The following is a 16,430-nucleotide window of genomic DNA, read 5'->3' on the forward strand; positions in this document are numbered from 1 at the left end:
AGCAGCTGACGGGGGGGGGGGGGGATGGAAATCCTTCGATCACAGCGGCCTCAGCCCTCAATACAATCAGATGTGACTCCATGTGAATCCAACAGGCCAGATCTTTAATGGAGCAGGAGGGCAAAGGGTTACAGCAATCTACAATTCCCTCCCTACCAGATCTCCTTCTGCATCTTCACATTGCAAAGTACATTATCTTATCCCCCCCCCCCCCATTATGACCCTGTGTACACAGACAGAGCACTTAAATCCCAAGCAATGCTGACTCTGTACTCTTCTGCTGGACTACAAAACTGCTCCTCCTTATGTTAAGAGGAGATGGGGGAGGTGTCCTGTAGTCCAGCACAAGAGAATCGGGCAGGGCTGACACCAATGTTTACTGCAACAGCAGAAAATGTCAGCTGGTCCTGCCAGATATCCAGTGAGCTCCCGACTTCCTGTAGTGCACTGACAACCTTGCTTCCGCTGCAGTGTTGTCAGCCCTGCCGAGTTCTCCTCTGCTGGACTACAAAACACTATATTTTCTGCAGATAATGGGGGGGGGGGGTGTTCTGTAATCCAAGAGATGGGAACTCAGACAAGGCTGACAACACTGCTTGGGATTGCAGTGCAGGAGGGGCAGCATCGTCAGCTCACTGCAGGAAGTCGAGAGCTCACTGGATTTCTGACAGGAACAACTGACATTTTCTGCTCTTGCAGTCAAGCAGTGGTATCAGCCCTGCCTGATTCTCTCCTGCTGGACTACAGGACACCTCTCCCACCTCCTAACATAAGGAGGTGGAGTCTGGTTCTCTTGGTTAGCTCCTCTGTAATCAATCAGGGGTTGATTATTTAGGGCTGCTCAGTGTTTCACAGGCTCTCCTCCCTGTCTTCTAGAGAATTCTAGAAGTATAGTGGGGGGGGGGAAGTACAGAGCAGACAGCCTGAATTTTTATGGAGCTTTAGCCACTCCCTGGGGAGGTGTGCCCAGTAGGTGGGGAGAGAGTCCATAAATAGTCTGTGGTCTGAACAGGAGTGTGTAATATTCCTGGGTCCAGTCCTGAAGGAGGAGCCCCCTGTGCTGGGGTGGGGGGGGGGGGGGGTTCAAGAGGAAGCCATCAAGGGGCCACCGAGGTCCCAGCTAGGCTTGGCTGTGGGGGGTGGGTGGGGGGGGCTATTTGCAGGTTTGGGCCCAGGGGGGTTTAGGTAGAGCCTGGAGAAGCTGACTAGAGAGAGCCAGGAGGAAGTTGGTGGGGAAGAGTCCAGCTATACCATTGGTGGTGTGAGTCTATGTCTCCCCACTAGAAAGAGCCTGATGGATATTGGCAGGAGGCAACCAATGATGGTGTGGCTAGGCGAATACATGACCCCAGTGCTGAGGAGTAGGGACTAAGTGTAGTGCTGAACCTCTGGAGAGGGTAGTAGTCGCCATCAGTATACAGATCCTGTGGGACATTCTGTTTTTTGGGGTGGGGGGTTGTACAAATGCAGTTATAAGTTAAGGGGGTCCTCGACTTGATCTGTTCTGCAGTTTTTGGGGTATTCCATGTTCCCCCCTCCCTCTCCATGCTCACAAAAAGACACCCCCCTTGACCGTTCTTTGGAGCCAGTGGAAGAATACCGGAAATGCTGTGTGCCTGGCTGTGAGTCCTCTAAGAGAGAAATAGGATTAAATTCACCAGCGGCTTTATAGGGGATGCACTACAATAGGAATGGGGGAAGGGAGGTGAGATGTCCACCATTCATTTCATTGTAGGAGATATGGGAGTTTATTTACTAAATCCGGCTCACTTCTACATAGAAACCAATCAGCTTCCAGGTTTTATGGCCAAAGCTTAATTGAACAAGCTGAACTTGGAAGCTGATTGGTTTCTAGGTAGAAGTGAGCCCGATTCTGCACTCTCCATCTTTAATAAATCCGCCCCTATGGTCTGCAATGCTTGGGATGCACGCCGGCCGCGTATAAGGAGGGGAAATGCAGCGAATAGAAGATGCCAGGATTTCCTCCGGCTAAAGGATGTTTACATTGCCGTGTGTTTGTATTTATAGCGTCCGTCTAGACGAAAGCCAGCTTCCTCCAGGAATTCATGTTTATGTCTCTATACAGTAGGAATATCTCTGATATCGCCCATCGTATGGAGGCGGCACAACTCCTTCATCTACAATGGCCGTCTCACGCAGGAGGATAACGAGGACAGATAACGAGGACATCTCATACCAGACAATGGACATGTCACAAACAATAGAGATCCAAGACATTTGGCTCCACTAAAGCTGGGAATATTGTATCTATCTATATGGTGATCTATGGTGGTTCCTGATAAGTTGACCTGATGATTGACTTCTCATAAACAGGCTTGTTGGAAATGTTGTGTTTGTTCAGAACTCCTCTATCCCCCTCTCCTGCATGGATGGGGGAATCCATTTGGTCTATCTATGGCCAGCTTAAAGACTTCATGTCTATTGGTAGAGGATCCATATCCAGCTCCTCACTTCTACCTAGTCTTGGATACAACAGGCAGCAGAGCAGATTCCCCCCCCAGGGCCAGGCCCTACCAGGGGTGCCAGTGGGACCCAGGCAGCAATTTGAGAGGGGCAGCAAATGTAACCACGGCCACCTCTCCTCTTCTATTTATACAGCAAATTGACGACCAAGATTTTTTTGTCCAGCAGTTTTGTGTGTCATGATGACAACTGGCCCCCGGGCCGCTTTGCCTGCCCTATACTACCCTAGCCCACCCCTATAATATCCTAGCCTGTCTATATACTACCCCAGTCTGCCCTAGCCTGCCCTTAATACCATAGTCTGCCCCTATACTACCCTAGTCTGCTCCTATACTACCCTAGCCTGTCTATATACTACCCTAGTCTGCCCCTATACTACCCTAGCCTGTCTATGTACTGCCTTAGCCTGTTCCTATACTACCATAGCCTGCCCTATACTACCCTAGTCTGTCTATATGCTTCCCTAGTCTGTACCTATACTACTATAGCCTGTCCCTATACTACCCTAGCCTATCTATATGCTACCCTAGTCTGCACCTATACTACCCTAGCATGTCCCTAATACCATAGTCTGTCTATATACCACCCTAGTCTGCCCCTATACTGCCCTAGCCTGCCTATGTACTGCCCTAGCCTGTCCCTATACTGCCCTAGCCAGTCCCTATACTGCCCTAGCCAGTCCCTATACTGCCCTAGCCAGTCCCTATACTGCCCTAGCCAGTCCCTATACTGCCCTAGCCAGTCCCTATACTGCCCTAGCCAGTCCCTATACTGCCCTAGCCAGTCTATATTCTACCCTAGCGAGTCTATATTCTACCCTAGCCTGCTCCTTATACCATAGTCTGTCTATATACTGCCCTAGCCCGTCCCTATACTGCCCTAGCCTGTCCCTATACTACCCTAGCCTGTCCATATATGACCCTAACCAGTCTATTTACTGCCCTAGCCAGTCTATATACTGCCCTAGCCAGTCTATATACTACCCTAGCCAGTCTATATACTACCCTAGCCAGTCTATATACTACCCTAGCCTGCCCCTGTCCTGTACTACCCTAGCCTGCCCCTGTACTACCCTAGCCTGCCCCTGTACTACCCTAGCCTGCCCCTGTACTACCCTAGCCTGCTGCCCTAGCCCGTCTATGTACTGCCCTAGCAAGCCTCTTGGAATTGAACATAATGGTATATCACATAAATTTGCACATAGACAAGGTGCTGTTGCATGTAAATCTGACCTCCCGATGATTTTAATAATTTGATTTAATTTGATCATTTTAGTTTTAGTTATCATGATATAAAATAATGGATGTGGGGGCCTTTTGGTGGGTGGGATTTTTTTTTTGTGGCCCAGGCAGCACAATGTCTTGGGCCACCCCTGCCGCCAGCCATACTGTATAATGAGGATAGAGAACTCTAATGATTTTCTTTCATGCGGCCGGCAGAGCAGATTCCACCACCCATACCGTTTAACGTGGATCGAGGAATCTATAGATTTTCTCTCATGCAGCCAGCAGAGGAAGTGAGAGAAGGCCGCGTGTGTATGTACGGGGAGCCCCTGGGTATGGTTTAAACCAGGGATATGCAATTAGTGGACCTCCAGCTGTTGCAGAACTACAACTCCCATGAGGCATTGCAAGACTCTGACAGCCACAAGCATGACACCCAGAGGCAGAGGCATGATGGGACTTGTAGTTTTGCAACAGCTGGAGGTCCTCTAATTGCATATCCCTGATTTAGAGCATTCTCTACTTCATCCAGAATAATTTTTTTTTTTTTAAATGTAAAAATTGTCTTTTGATCTATTGATGATCGATTATATCTCTGTTAATGCACATGCTGATCAGTTAGAAGACAGAACATTGGGATGTATAGTCCGGGGGATCTCACCATGGTGGATGATGCCGTTCTCCAGCAGAGCCTGGCCCAGGTTGACCCCTTCCTCCGGCTTGCTGATCTCTCCGTTCTCCATCAACCAGGATACCAATTCACTGCAGAGAGACAGAACGGGACATGATAAAAGGCAGGAAAGGTTTTCTATTCCCTGATCAGACTGATAATGTTGATAAAGTATAATGTTGGGACGTGACCAGAGTGGATGCACAGGACCCGAGGCCCATAAGATTACAAGACCCATATTACAAAGGCTTGCTATGACCTGCAATGGAGCGGTGGTCGTATCTTCCTATTGGCGACTTATGTATATAAGATATATTAATGTCGGCTTTCTATTGGGACAGAATAAGAAACGATGATAATTTACTGTGCCACCCATTCACTGAAGATAAAAGGATCTTAATTCTCTGATACAAATCCAGAAATTGTTCTGCCTCATCAGTAAAAGGACTGCGAACATCTGTAATGTTTATGAACAAACATCCCAGCTCTGGTCCCCCTCCCCCTCCTCCAGTTGCCTGTGAACCATATGTGGCTCTGGAGGACTTTTTGATCCCCTTAGCAAAGATGAACAGGCTTCGTATGTGGTTTCATTATTTCCGAGGATCCGATCCGATCCATGCATAATAGCTATGTTTTATTTCATGTGGACTACTGCAGTATATATCTGAAGAGCATGTATGTACCCTATGTATCACCATTGGGGGCCCCTCATGGCCTACACCTTAGGGGGCCATCAAAAATTATAAATCAGGTGCCTAGCATATACTAAACATCAGGGGCCCATAATATTACTACAGATTAGGGGCCCATCATATCCTATAAATCAGGTGCCCATAATATACTACACATTAGAAGCCCATCATATCCTATAAATCATGTGCCCAGCATATTAACACACATCAAGGGCCCACTGTGGAATGCTAAGTGGAGTACTAAGTGGAGTGATAAGGTGGAAGTTCGCTCTTCTAGAGTAAGGATAGTGGAGTAATAGGGTGGTGGTCATCTTGTGTAGAGTCGAGATGGTGGAGCGATAGAGTGGAAGTTCTCTCATCTAGAGTAAAGAGGATGTAATGATAGGGTAGAAGTTCTCTTGTCTGCAGTAAAGATGGTGGAGTTATAGAGTGGAAGTTCTCTCGTCTAGAGCAAAGAGGGTGGAGTGATGGGATGGAAGTTCTCTCGTCTAGATTAAAAATGGTGGAGTGATAGGGTGGACGTTCTCTCGTCTAGAGTAAGGATAGTGGAGTAATACAGTGGAAGTTATCTTGTCTAGAGTCAAGATGATGGAGGGATAGAGTGGAAGTTCTCTCATCTAGGGTAAAGAGGGTGGAGTGATAGGGTAGAAGTTGTTTTGTCTACAGTAAAGATGGTGGAGTGGTAGGGTGGAAGTTCTCTTAAGAGTAAAAGGGGGTAGAGTGATGGGATGAAAGTTCTCTCGTCTAGATTAAAAATGGTTGAGTGATAGGGTGGAATTTCCCCCGTCTAGAGTAAGGATAGTGGAATAATAGGGTGGAGGTTATCTTGTCTAGAGTTGAGATGAAGGAGGGATAGAGTGGAAGATCTCTCTTTTCGAGTAAAGAGGGTGGAATGATAGGGTAGAAGCTCTCTTGTCTACAGTAAAGATGGTGGAGTGATAGGGTGGAAGTTCTCTCGTCTAGATTAAAAATGGTGGAGTGATAGGTTGGAAATTCTCTCATCTAGAGTAAGGATAGTGGAATAATAGGGTGGAGGTTATCTTGTCTAGAGTTGAGATGGTGGAGGGATATAGTGGAAGTTCTCTCTTCTCGAGTAAAGAGGGTGGAATGATAGGGTAGAAGTTCTCTTGTCTACAGTAAAGATGGTGGAGTGATGGGTGGAAGTTCTCTCAAGAGTAAAAGGGGGTAGAGTGATGGGGAGGATTTTCTCTTGTCTAGAGTAGAGTAAAGATGGTGGAATGATGGGGTGGAAGTTCTCTCATCTAGAGTAAGGAGAGTGGAGTAATAGGGTGGTGGTCATCTTGTGTAGAGTCGAGATGGTGGAGCGATAGAGTGGAAGTTCTCTCATCTAGAGTAAAGAGGGTGGAATGATAGCGTAAAAGTTCTCTGTCTACAGTAAAGATGGTGGAGCGATGGGATGGAAGTTCTCTCGTAAGGATAGTGGAATTATAGGGTGGAGGTTATCTTGTCTAGAGTCGAGATGGTGGAGCGATAGAATGGAGGTTCTCTCATCTAGAGTAAAGATGGCGGAGTGATAGGGTGGAAGTCCTCTCAAGAGTAAAGGGGGTAGAGTGATGGGATGAAATTTCTCTTGTCTAGAGTAAAGATAGTGGAGTGATAGGGTGAAAGTTCTCTCCTCTAGGTTAAAGATGGTGGAGTTATAAGGTGGAAGTTCTCTTGTTTAGAGTAAAGATAGTGGAGTGATGGGGTGGAAGCTCTTGTCTGGGCTAAAGATGGTGGAGCGATAAGATGGAAGTTCTCTCATCTAGAGTAAAGATGGTGGAGTGATAAGATGGAAGTTCTCTCATCTAGAGTAAAGATGGTGGAGTGATAAGATGGAAGTTCTCTCAACTAGAGTAAAGATGGTGGAGTGAAAGGGTGGAAGTTCTCTCGTCACTGATGAAAGGTTTGGGTTGGGTGCTGGGATGGTCCCTGGAGTCCTATATTCTTGGGGTAAATTGATGAAGAACGGTTCTTCGTCCCGCCATACTAGACAATTGCGGTTGGTGTCTCCATGTTCTAATTTATGCAGCAGAACTGATTTGGTGAGGGAGGCGTCATTGTTGGTGTCAATGAATGACTCCTCCAGGTCTGGTGTCTCTTCTTCTGGTCAGATGACACAACGATTCTCCGTTGTCACAGATATCCGGACACCATTCGGCGCTGTCACAGATATCCGGACACCATTCGGCGCTGTCACACGCTCAGTCACAGCACATCGGATATAAAGCGGGGTGAAGGATGGCTCCAGTACTGAGTGGGCTCTAATACTCTAATAGCATCAAACGTCGTCCCATTTATAATTAGCCGAGACCAAATATCCCCCCCCCCACCCCCCTCTCCGTGTGAGGAAAATCCATTTCATGGGAAGCCGCTTCCTGGCATTATTAAAAAAATGAAAGATCCCTTTTAACTCGGCGTGCCGCTTGTGCTGAATGAGAAACAGCGTCCAGTAAATGTGTTTACAGCATGACGGCAAATCTCCAGCCGTATCATACCGCGCCAGCGAAGAACCCGGCAAACCGCAGGCTTAAAGAGACGGCAACCCTCAAATAGAAGTTTTCCTACAAAAGTCAGATGGGGAGCTGCGTGTCGTGATTGCCGGTGTCGGGAAAAGTGTCCTGTGAATGGAGCCCCTCTCTGCTGGGTACCCCCTGGATTAATCCTCCCCATTCCTGAGGGGTACTACATATCCCAGCACCAGAAAATGAACAAAAATCCATTCCGGGATGGTGGCAACCCCTCATAATGGGCACAGCGGGCGTATAGACCTGGGAACTCAGCACAGGGATGGTGGGAACCCCTCATAATGGGCACAGCGGGTGTACAGACCCGGGAACTCAGTACAGGGATGGTGGGAGCCCCTCATAATGGGCACAGCGGGTGTACAGACCTGGGAACTCAGCACAGGGATGGTGGGAACCCCTCATAATGGGCACAGCGGGTGTACAGACCCGGGAACTCAGTACAGGGATGGTGGGAGCCCCTCATAATGGGCACAGCGGGTGTACAGACCCGGGAACTCAGTACAGGGATGGTGGGAGCCCCTCATAATGGGCACAGCGGGTGTACAGACCCGGGAACTCAGTACAGGGATGGTGGGAGCCCCTCATAATGGGCACAGCGGGTGTACAGACCCGGGAAATCAGCACAGGGTGTGTGGGAGCCCCTCATAATGGGCACAGCGGGTGTACAGACCTGGGAACTCAGCACAGGGATGGTGGGAAACTGCCATTCCTCTCCTTGACAGCGAGGTGAGAGGTTGCTAGTTCCTTTGCTCCTGTGCTTCCAGAGACCAGGGGCTAGAGTTACTCCTCTGCCCCAGGAAGGATGCTGCATCCTGGGGAGGACCCTGGCGGGGGCCCCCTGGATAGGCCTCAACCTGTGGAAGATTCTGGGCCTGGCCCAAGGAAGGATGAATCTCTGTCTGCCTTTAGACGGAGGATTGTGGAAACGCTGAAGCGGATTGAGAAGGAAGAGGAGAAGTTGGGAGCTTTGAAAGCTGAATTTAAAAAGAAAAAGCAGTTTTGTGCCAAAGTCTTCAGTAAGAAGAGACCGGCTCTGAGGCCTGAATTGAAGGACCTGGAACAAGCTCTGCGGAAGCAGAAAGAATTGGTGAGTTCTCTGAAGGAGAATAGTGGAGCTTTTAAGGAGAAATATAAGAATGAGGAGCGATTTAATCAACTGAGGAAGGGAGCCTCTTCTTGCATGGAGAGCGAGGAGATGGAAGCAGAGAGTGAGAAAGTGGGCCCGGAGGATGAGCCCAGTGTTTCAACACCTCGGACATCTGCTGAGCCCTCAATGGCGGAGGCCTCTGTCCCCTTCCCTCCCCAGCAATGTGGAACATCTGAGCCGGAGGTTGAAGGTTCTGACATGTTGGATTTCATCAACAAACTGGAGACCAGTCCAGATTCAGCTCCCCAGGAAGGTGAGGAGAAGATGGACACCATTCCCAGCCCTGTGGAGGAAAGACCTGTGGAGAGAGCAGCTGCAGGTACTGTGTGTGTGCAGGATGGTGGGATCTTTAATAACAATGGGCCTGCTGAGGGTTGTAGTGCTACAGACAGTCAGCCCAGACCCATAGACAATGTACATCAAGCAATGGCATCTGCTAATAACTGTCAGCTTCAGTCTGCAGAGAGGTCCATGGACAATACAGAGACTTTGCCTGGACCAGGCACAGCGACTGTTCCTGTGAATGGTGGAGGTGATGCTGGGAGCAGTAGTACTACAACTCTCCAGGAGTCTGCAGCAGCCAAGACTGTGACGGCTCCCAGGATTGAAGCTGAGTGTTCGGGGGAGGGGGTGGGTCCTGCTAATCAGAAGACTTCTATCCCAGCTGATTCAGACTCTCTGCCAGCAGGTTTGAATGTATCTGAGGACAAGACTGCAAAAGCTGGAAGAAAAACTTATGCTGGTGTTGCTGCCACAGGATCTGGGAAGGGGAACAAGCAGGGAGGGAACATGGGGACGTTTTATCTTTCTCCCTGTTTAAAAGGAGGAATGTTGTACAACTGAAATGGGAAGGTGATGGAAACCCCCCACATAGGAGGGTGGTGGTGGATAAAATCCTGCAGATGGGGTTTAGGCCTGCGGATATCTTCGCCCTGATCAGTCCGGCAGGTTCCTATGAATATGATTTGTCCTTTATCCGTCCCGAGTCTCTGGACATATTTTGGGAGAAGTTTGAACACGTGTGTAGGGGCCTGCCGGACTGGAAAGGGCTCATCCCCAAACTTATATCCCGCCAGCCCCTCATTAAGATGGTGACAATACTTGTGCGCAATGAGTCCATACCCCAAGGGGATCTGACTGTATGGCTGAGGAGGTATGGGGACGTCCTGAGCCCCCTGAGAAAGATTTTGGATGATCGGGGAATATGGACAGGGGGATGGTCTGTGCAGCTGAAACTAAAGGTTATTGATAATGTTGTGCAGCATCTGCCATCCTCAGCTTTCCTGGGGAGGGACAGGCTGACCATCTTCTACCCGGGCCAGCCAAAGCTCTGCAATAAATGTGGAGATAAAGGGCATCTTGCATCCTCCTGTCCAGTGATGAAGTGCTCCCTGTGTCAGGGTATAGGGCATTTGGCAAAAGACTGTAATATTATAAGGTGTAATCTATGCAATGCAGTGGGACATCCTTATAGTCAGTGTCCTGAGGCAATGCACAACAAGCCTGAGCTCATGAGGGAGTTTTTCCGTCTGGACATGGAGGATTCTTCAGAGCTCATCAGCTGGAGGGCCTGTGATTCCATCTGAGTCTGTGCCAATACCCAATGTGTCTCCCCAGTCTGTGCCAATACCCAATGTGTCTCCCCAGTCTGTGCCAATACCCAATGTGTCTCCCCAGTCTGTGCCCATACCCAATGTGTCTGTGTCTCCCCAGTCTGTGCCCATACCCAATGGGTCTGTGTCTCCCCAGTCTGTGCCCATACCCAATGGGTCCGTGTCTCCCCAGTCTGTGGTTCCCCAGTCTGTGCCAGTACCCAATGTGTCTGTGTCCTCCCAGTCTGTGCCAGTACCCAATGTGTCTGTGTCCGCCCAGCCTGTATGTAAAGTTTCAGTTGCCAAGAATGTGTCCAATCCTTCTGTGTCTTATCCTTCTGTGTCTTCTAAAATTGCAGAGGCAGCAAGAGGTGCTGAGGCTGGTGCATCAGGTGTGGTGCCAGTCCCCCTCCCCCGACGCTGCAGGGTTCCTATTGCAGATCGTGGGGGCCAGAGGAGTGGGGAAAATAGTGGGGAGGCTGGCCTGGTGGTAGATAAGGGAAGGGAGAGTGGGGGGGAGGGGGTTGAAGGGGAGGATAGGTGTGGGGAGGCTGGTTGTGGTTTATCCAAAGATGATATGGAGTGGTTGGAGGATAGGAGGAGGAGGGGCAAAAGAAGGAAAAAAAGGGGTTCAGTTCCCTTAAATCCTGTAGTTTTGCCTTTGGAAAATAAGTTTAAGGTCCTGTCGGACGATGATGATGATGAGTGGGACTCGTTCAGTTCAGCGTCCTCCATGGATGATGAGTGCCAGGGCGCAACAAAACGTGCTGGTTCTCCAGGCAGAGGGAGTAGTCAGGCTAAGAAACGTCTGCCTCAATTACCCTGATGGCAGTTCCCACTCCGTTAAAAGTGGCAACCATTAATGTTGCCAGCTTGAGATCAGTAAGCGCTCGTCATATGGCCTTATTTTTGCTCAGCGAGTTTGATGCTGACATTTTGTTTTTACAAGAGACCCATCTGAATAGTCTGGCCGATATACATCTGGCAAAGAAGGAGTGGAGACGTGGTCCCTCATTTTGGTCTCTTGCGGCCGAGCCTTACAGCGGGGTTGCAGTCCTTTTTTCTGGTATGGTAACGTGCCGGCGGGTAATTGAGGTAGAGATTGGGAGATGCATGGTCTTGGACGTCTCTGTAGGGGGGCAGGACTTGCGCCTGATTAACATCTATGGTCCCCAGACAAAGTGGGACAGGAAATGCCTCTTTACAAAGATTAAGCCTTTTCTTTTTACGGCCCAGCAGGTTATCTTTGGAGGTGATTTCAACACCATTACTAGGTCTAAAGACAGGAGAGGTTTCAGAGATAAGCTGGGCTATGACACCCTTTTTCTCAATGCGATAGTTAGGGAAGCAGGTCTGGTAGATGCGCACATTAAGCGTTGCCCAGACAGCACGGGGTTCACTTTTCAGAGAGGTAGTAGTCAGAGTAGGATAGATAGGTTTTTTTTAAAGGGAGACTCTGCTTTTTCGGCACCTGTGTGTCGGGCAGTGGAGTTTTCTGATCACTGTATTCTGTCTGTGACTCTGAATGCCTCAGACATGCCACCTAGGGGGAGGGGTATCTGGAGATTGAATTCGGCCCTCCTGGAAGACGAGAGAGTAAGACAATCCTTTGAGGATTTTTTTCAAGCACAGGTAACAATCCTAGACTTTTGCAACAGCAAGTCAGAATGGTGGGAGCTTGTAAAACAGCGGACTGTTAGGCTTTTCAAGGCCATAGGAAGAAAGAAGCAGCAAGATAAGTATTTCACCTACCAGCATTTGCGGAGGAAACTTGACCGCCTTGTTTCGAATGGAGGAGATTCTGGGGCGATCTCTGAGGTGAAGCTCCTCCTTAGGAGACATGAATATGACCGGCACGCCTCTTTGGTTCAGGAGAGGGATTACGGGAAATACCATTCGCCTGACCCTTACCAGAACTGTAAACAGAGCGTAGCAGTTAAGACGGTCCATGGCCTGAAGGACAGTACGGGCTCTCTGACGAAGTCTAGGTCAGGGATCCTGGAGGTGGTCAGGTCATACTATGCCGATCTCCTGGGAGGAAGGAGCCTTGATCGGACAAGGATGTTGGGTTTTTTGGACTCTACACCAGGACTGGAAAGTAATGTTCCTTTGATGAATTTGACTGATGAAATCACTGCAGATGAGGTAGTCCAGGCTATTGATAAACTGGCCATCAAGAAAACGCCAGGGCCAGATGGGTTGACAGCTGAGTTTTATAAATGTTTCAAGACGATCCTGGCTCCCTACCTTGCGGAGGTTTTTAATGGCTGTTTGCAGGAGGGTTCTCTCCCTCCCTCCATGAGGCAATCTGCAGTGATCCTTCTGTCAAAGGGTAAAGATCCTTCGATGATTGAGAATTGGCGCCCCATTAGCCTTCTTAATGTCGATAGAAAGATACTGGCAAAGATTTTTTTCTGGCGATTATCGCCAGTGGCAGGCAAGTTTGTTATCCCACCACCAGCACTGTTCGGTCCAAGGTAGAAGCACTTTCTCAGGCAGTGTTAGCCGTCCGGGAGGCCTTGGAGCGTTGTAGGTGCTGCTGGTTGGGGTAAATTTTTGCTGACATTGGATCAGGCTAGGCCTTTGATCGGGTTAATCATGATTACTTATGGCTCCTTCTTGGCAGATATGGCCTGGAGGGGGGTTTCATTGATTGGCTTAAGATTTTGTACAAAGGGGCTGAAAGCTTTCCGCTAGTTAATGGTTGGGTCGGGCAACCCTTTGTGGTCGGCTCGGGTGTGCGTCAGGGGTGCCCATTGAGTCCTCTGTTATATGCATTTGCAAATTGACCCCTTCATCAGAAGGCTGGAGAATGGGCCATTGTGTGGGGTACCTTTGGGCATCGCTGGTGAGCCTCCTTTGAAAAGTTGTGGCCTATGCTGATGATGTTTCTGTTTTTGTCTCTGGGACTGGGGAGGCGCAGGAGGTGGTCTCAGTGATAACACAGTATTCAGAGGCATCAGGTTCAAAGGTCAACCAGGACAAGTGTGAAGCTTTCTGGATGGGCGTGGAAGGTGAGAGCTTTGTTCTCCCGGATGACTTCCCGGAGCCCCAGCAAAAAATTAGAGTTCTAGGCATTGAATTTGGCCCAGGTGACTATGGTCATGCAAATTGGGTGAACAGGCTGGAGAATGCCGATGCCAAGGTGGCAAGCTGGAAAGGTTGGCAGCTTTCCTTGAGGGAAAAGGTTGATCTGATCAAGACTTACCTGATTCCGATTTTTCTATATGTCAGTTTTGTTTGCGTTTTGCCAGCTTCTCTCTATACCAGGGTCTATACTTGTTTCTTCCAGCTGTTATGGGGAACAGAATAAACCTTGTCAAAAGGAATGTGACTTACCTTTCTAGGCGGGAGGGTGGTCTAGGGATGGTCAACCCTGTAGTCTTTTTCTCTCTGATGTTTGTGAAGTACAATCTTGGTAACATGTTGGCAGAGAGACCGCCTGGGTGGGTTGGTATTTTCCAGTCCTGGTTTAGGCCCTTTCTGCGAGACTGGGAAAATGGTGGGCCAGTGAAAAGCCTGAGGGTCAAGCATGATAAGCTCCCGGCTTATGTTGCCCCGTGTTTGAAAATGCTTCGGCAGTGGCAAGTAACGGCAGGAGAAGTCAGATCTCTTCCAAGGAAACTTCTTGAGAAGCGGATCATGAGGCTCTGGTTTTTGCGAGCCACTGGCCTTGAGGGATTGCCCAAGCCTGGTTTTGGGGGTGGGTTTGCGGTTGATTAATTTGGAGAGAATCCCAATGAAGTTTAGGGATCAGGCTTGGCTTGCCTTTCATGGGAAACTATATGTGAAGGGCAACTTGAAGTTTCTTTCCATGAGTGATCGGGGCTGCCCGAGAGTGGAGTGTGGAGGAGTGGTGGAGTCCATGGATCACTTTCTACTTCAGTGCCCTTTTAATATAGAGGTGTACAAGAGGGTGGGGAGGGCTCTGAGTATACCCTTCCTCCCCATATGAGTTATGCAGAGTGGGTGTATGGGGCTTTCCAGACTCGTCGGGATTATGATTTGGAAACACTTTTTTTAGTTAGTTTAGTAGTCCGTTATTTCACGTGGAGTGCACGGTGTCAGGTATCCTTACGGGGTAAAATCCTCCCTGTGGAAGTGTTGGTGCAGAACATTCTGGGTGAGGTTGGGAAGATTCGGGGTCTTGAGAAAGACAGGTGGCAGCAGGAGGCCTGGATAAAGGCGTGGAGGAATATCAGGGCTCTGTAGCTGCTGCCTGTTGATCTCGGGGTGTGCGGCTTTCTTTGTATTCTCCTTTCACTCCCCTAGATTTTCAGATCCAATATGATTTTGATAAAAGGCTCCATGCATGGTGACGGTGATGTTCCTTAGTCTGGCTCTCCCATAGGGATTATGTTGTGTGCAATTTGTTTTGCACTGTTTATTTTGTTCTTGTTCTTTCTGGTTTGTATAATCATATTCAATTATTTTGTAAATATGTTTTATTTATTTATTTATTATGGTTTTATTGTATATAAGTTGTTGTTTGTAAGATTTTCAATAAACAAAATTAACCCCTCATAATGGGCACAGCGGGTGTACAGACCCGGGAACTCAGCACAGGGATGGTGAGAACCCCTCATAATGGGCACACGGGGTGTACAGACCCGGGAACTCAGCACAGGGATGGTGGGAACCCCTCATAATGGGCACAGCGGGTGTACAGACTCGGGAACTCAGCACAGGGATGGTGGGAACCCCTCATAATGGGCACAGCGGGTGTACAGACCCGGGAACTCAGCACAGGGATGGTGGGAACCCCTCATAATGGGCACAGCGGGTGTACAGACCCGGGAACTCAGCACAGGGATGGTGGGAACCCCTCATAATGGGCACAGCGGGTGTACAGACTCGGAACTCAGCACAGGGATGGTGGGAACCTCTCATAATGGGCACAGCGGGTGTACAGACCCGGGAACTCAGCACAGGGATGGTGGGAACCCCTCATAATGGCACAGCGGGTGTACAGACCCGGGAACTCAGCACAGGGATGGTGGGAACCCCTCATAATGGGCACAGCGGGTGTACAGACTCGGGAACTCAGCACAGGGATGGTAGGGACCCCTCATAATGGGCACAGCGGGTGTACAGACCCGGGAACTCAGCACAGGGATGGTGGGAACCCCTCATAATGGGCACAGCGGGTGTACAGACCCGGGAACTCAGCACAGGGATGGTGGATGTGCACAGGTCTATTGAAGGATATTTTGGGGGTCCCGTCACAATAAAGAGGGACCTCGCACTGCGCAGGACGGAGCGGCGGGCGGATGGGGTCGTCGCTCTTCTATTTTTGGCCGCAGGGAGGATTTCGATTCGCTGCGGCTGATAAGTGGGACCTTTTTTTTTGTCTCCCTCTGTAGATTGTCTCCGGAGGTCTGAAGAGCGTGGATTCGCGCCGGGCCCGCGGAGCGGTGAATGGGGCGCCCTGTCGGCGGCGGCTCATTATGTATGCGGCCCGCAACTCGGCGGAGCTTTCCAGGTCAGCCCCATGAATGGATCTTTTCTACTCACTTTCCATGGAAGCATTTGGAGACGGTGCTGAATTTCCTCCTCCGGTCCTTGATGAGGTTGGATTTCTTGCTGACCATGTGATAGAGCTTCTCGCCTTTCTCCGCGATCATCACATAGGCGTCCCGCTCCATCCCCAGCTTCAGACCTACCGCAACAAAACAACATCGGTCAGAGCAACCCGCGCACCCCCCGCTAGGGAATTATTCAAGAGGAACTTTGGCCCAAACTGTGAGCCCACCACAGAGCTGATTAAAGAAGATCCAGAAGAGAACAGAATAGAATATACCAAAATAGGATAGCACAGAATAGAATATAATAAAACAGAACAGAATAGAACAGAATAGAATATAACAGCACAGAATAGAATATAATATAACAGAATATAATATAACATAATATAATAGAATAGAATATAACAGAATATAACGTAACAGAATATAATAGAACAGAACAGAATATAATAGAATATAACAAAATAGAATATAACAGAACAGAATATAATCAAACAGAACACAATATAACAGAACAGAATATAATATAATATAACATAACAGAATAGAACAGAATATAATAGAGCAGA

At 48.9% G+C, this 16,430-nt stretch overlaps 1 protein-coding gene across 1 annotated transcript in view; it reads right to left on the reverse strand.

The window, feature by feature from the left end:
- PREX1 (phosphatidylinositol-3,4,5-trisphosphate dependent Rac exchange factor 1) overlaps positions 1-15,995 on the reverse strand; it is a gene marked incomplete at its 5' end in the record, with an annotated part of 115,040 nt that extends 99,045 nt beyond the window's left edge. The window contains 2 exon segments of the mRNA XM_077460609.1: positions 4,369-4,469; positions 15,851-15,995. Of these exon segments, the coding sequence (XP_077316735.1) occupies positions 4,369-4,469; positions 15,851-15,995 (246 nt within the window).
- Between the last annotated feature and the right edge of the window lie 435 nt (positions 15,996-16,430).

Source organism: Lithobates pipiens, unplaced genomic scaffold (assembly GCF_037356315.1).
Source record: "Lithobates pipiens isolate NorthernLeopardFrog02 unplaced genomic scaffold, aLitPip1_a1.2 Scaffold_28, whole genome shotgun sequence".
Classification (NCBI taxonomy): Eukaryota; Metazoa; Chordata; class Amphibia; order Anura; family Ranidae; genus Lithobates; species Lithobates pipiens.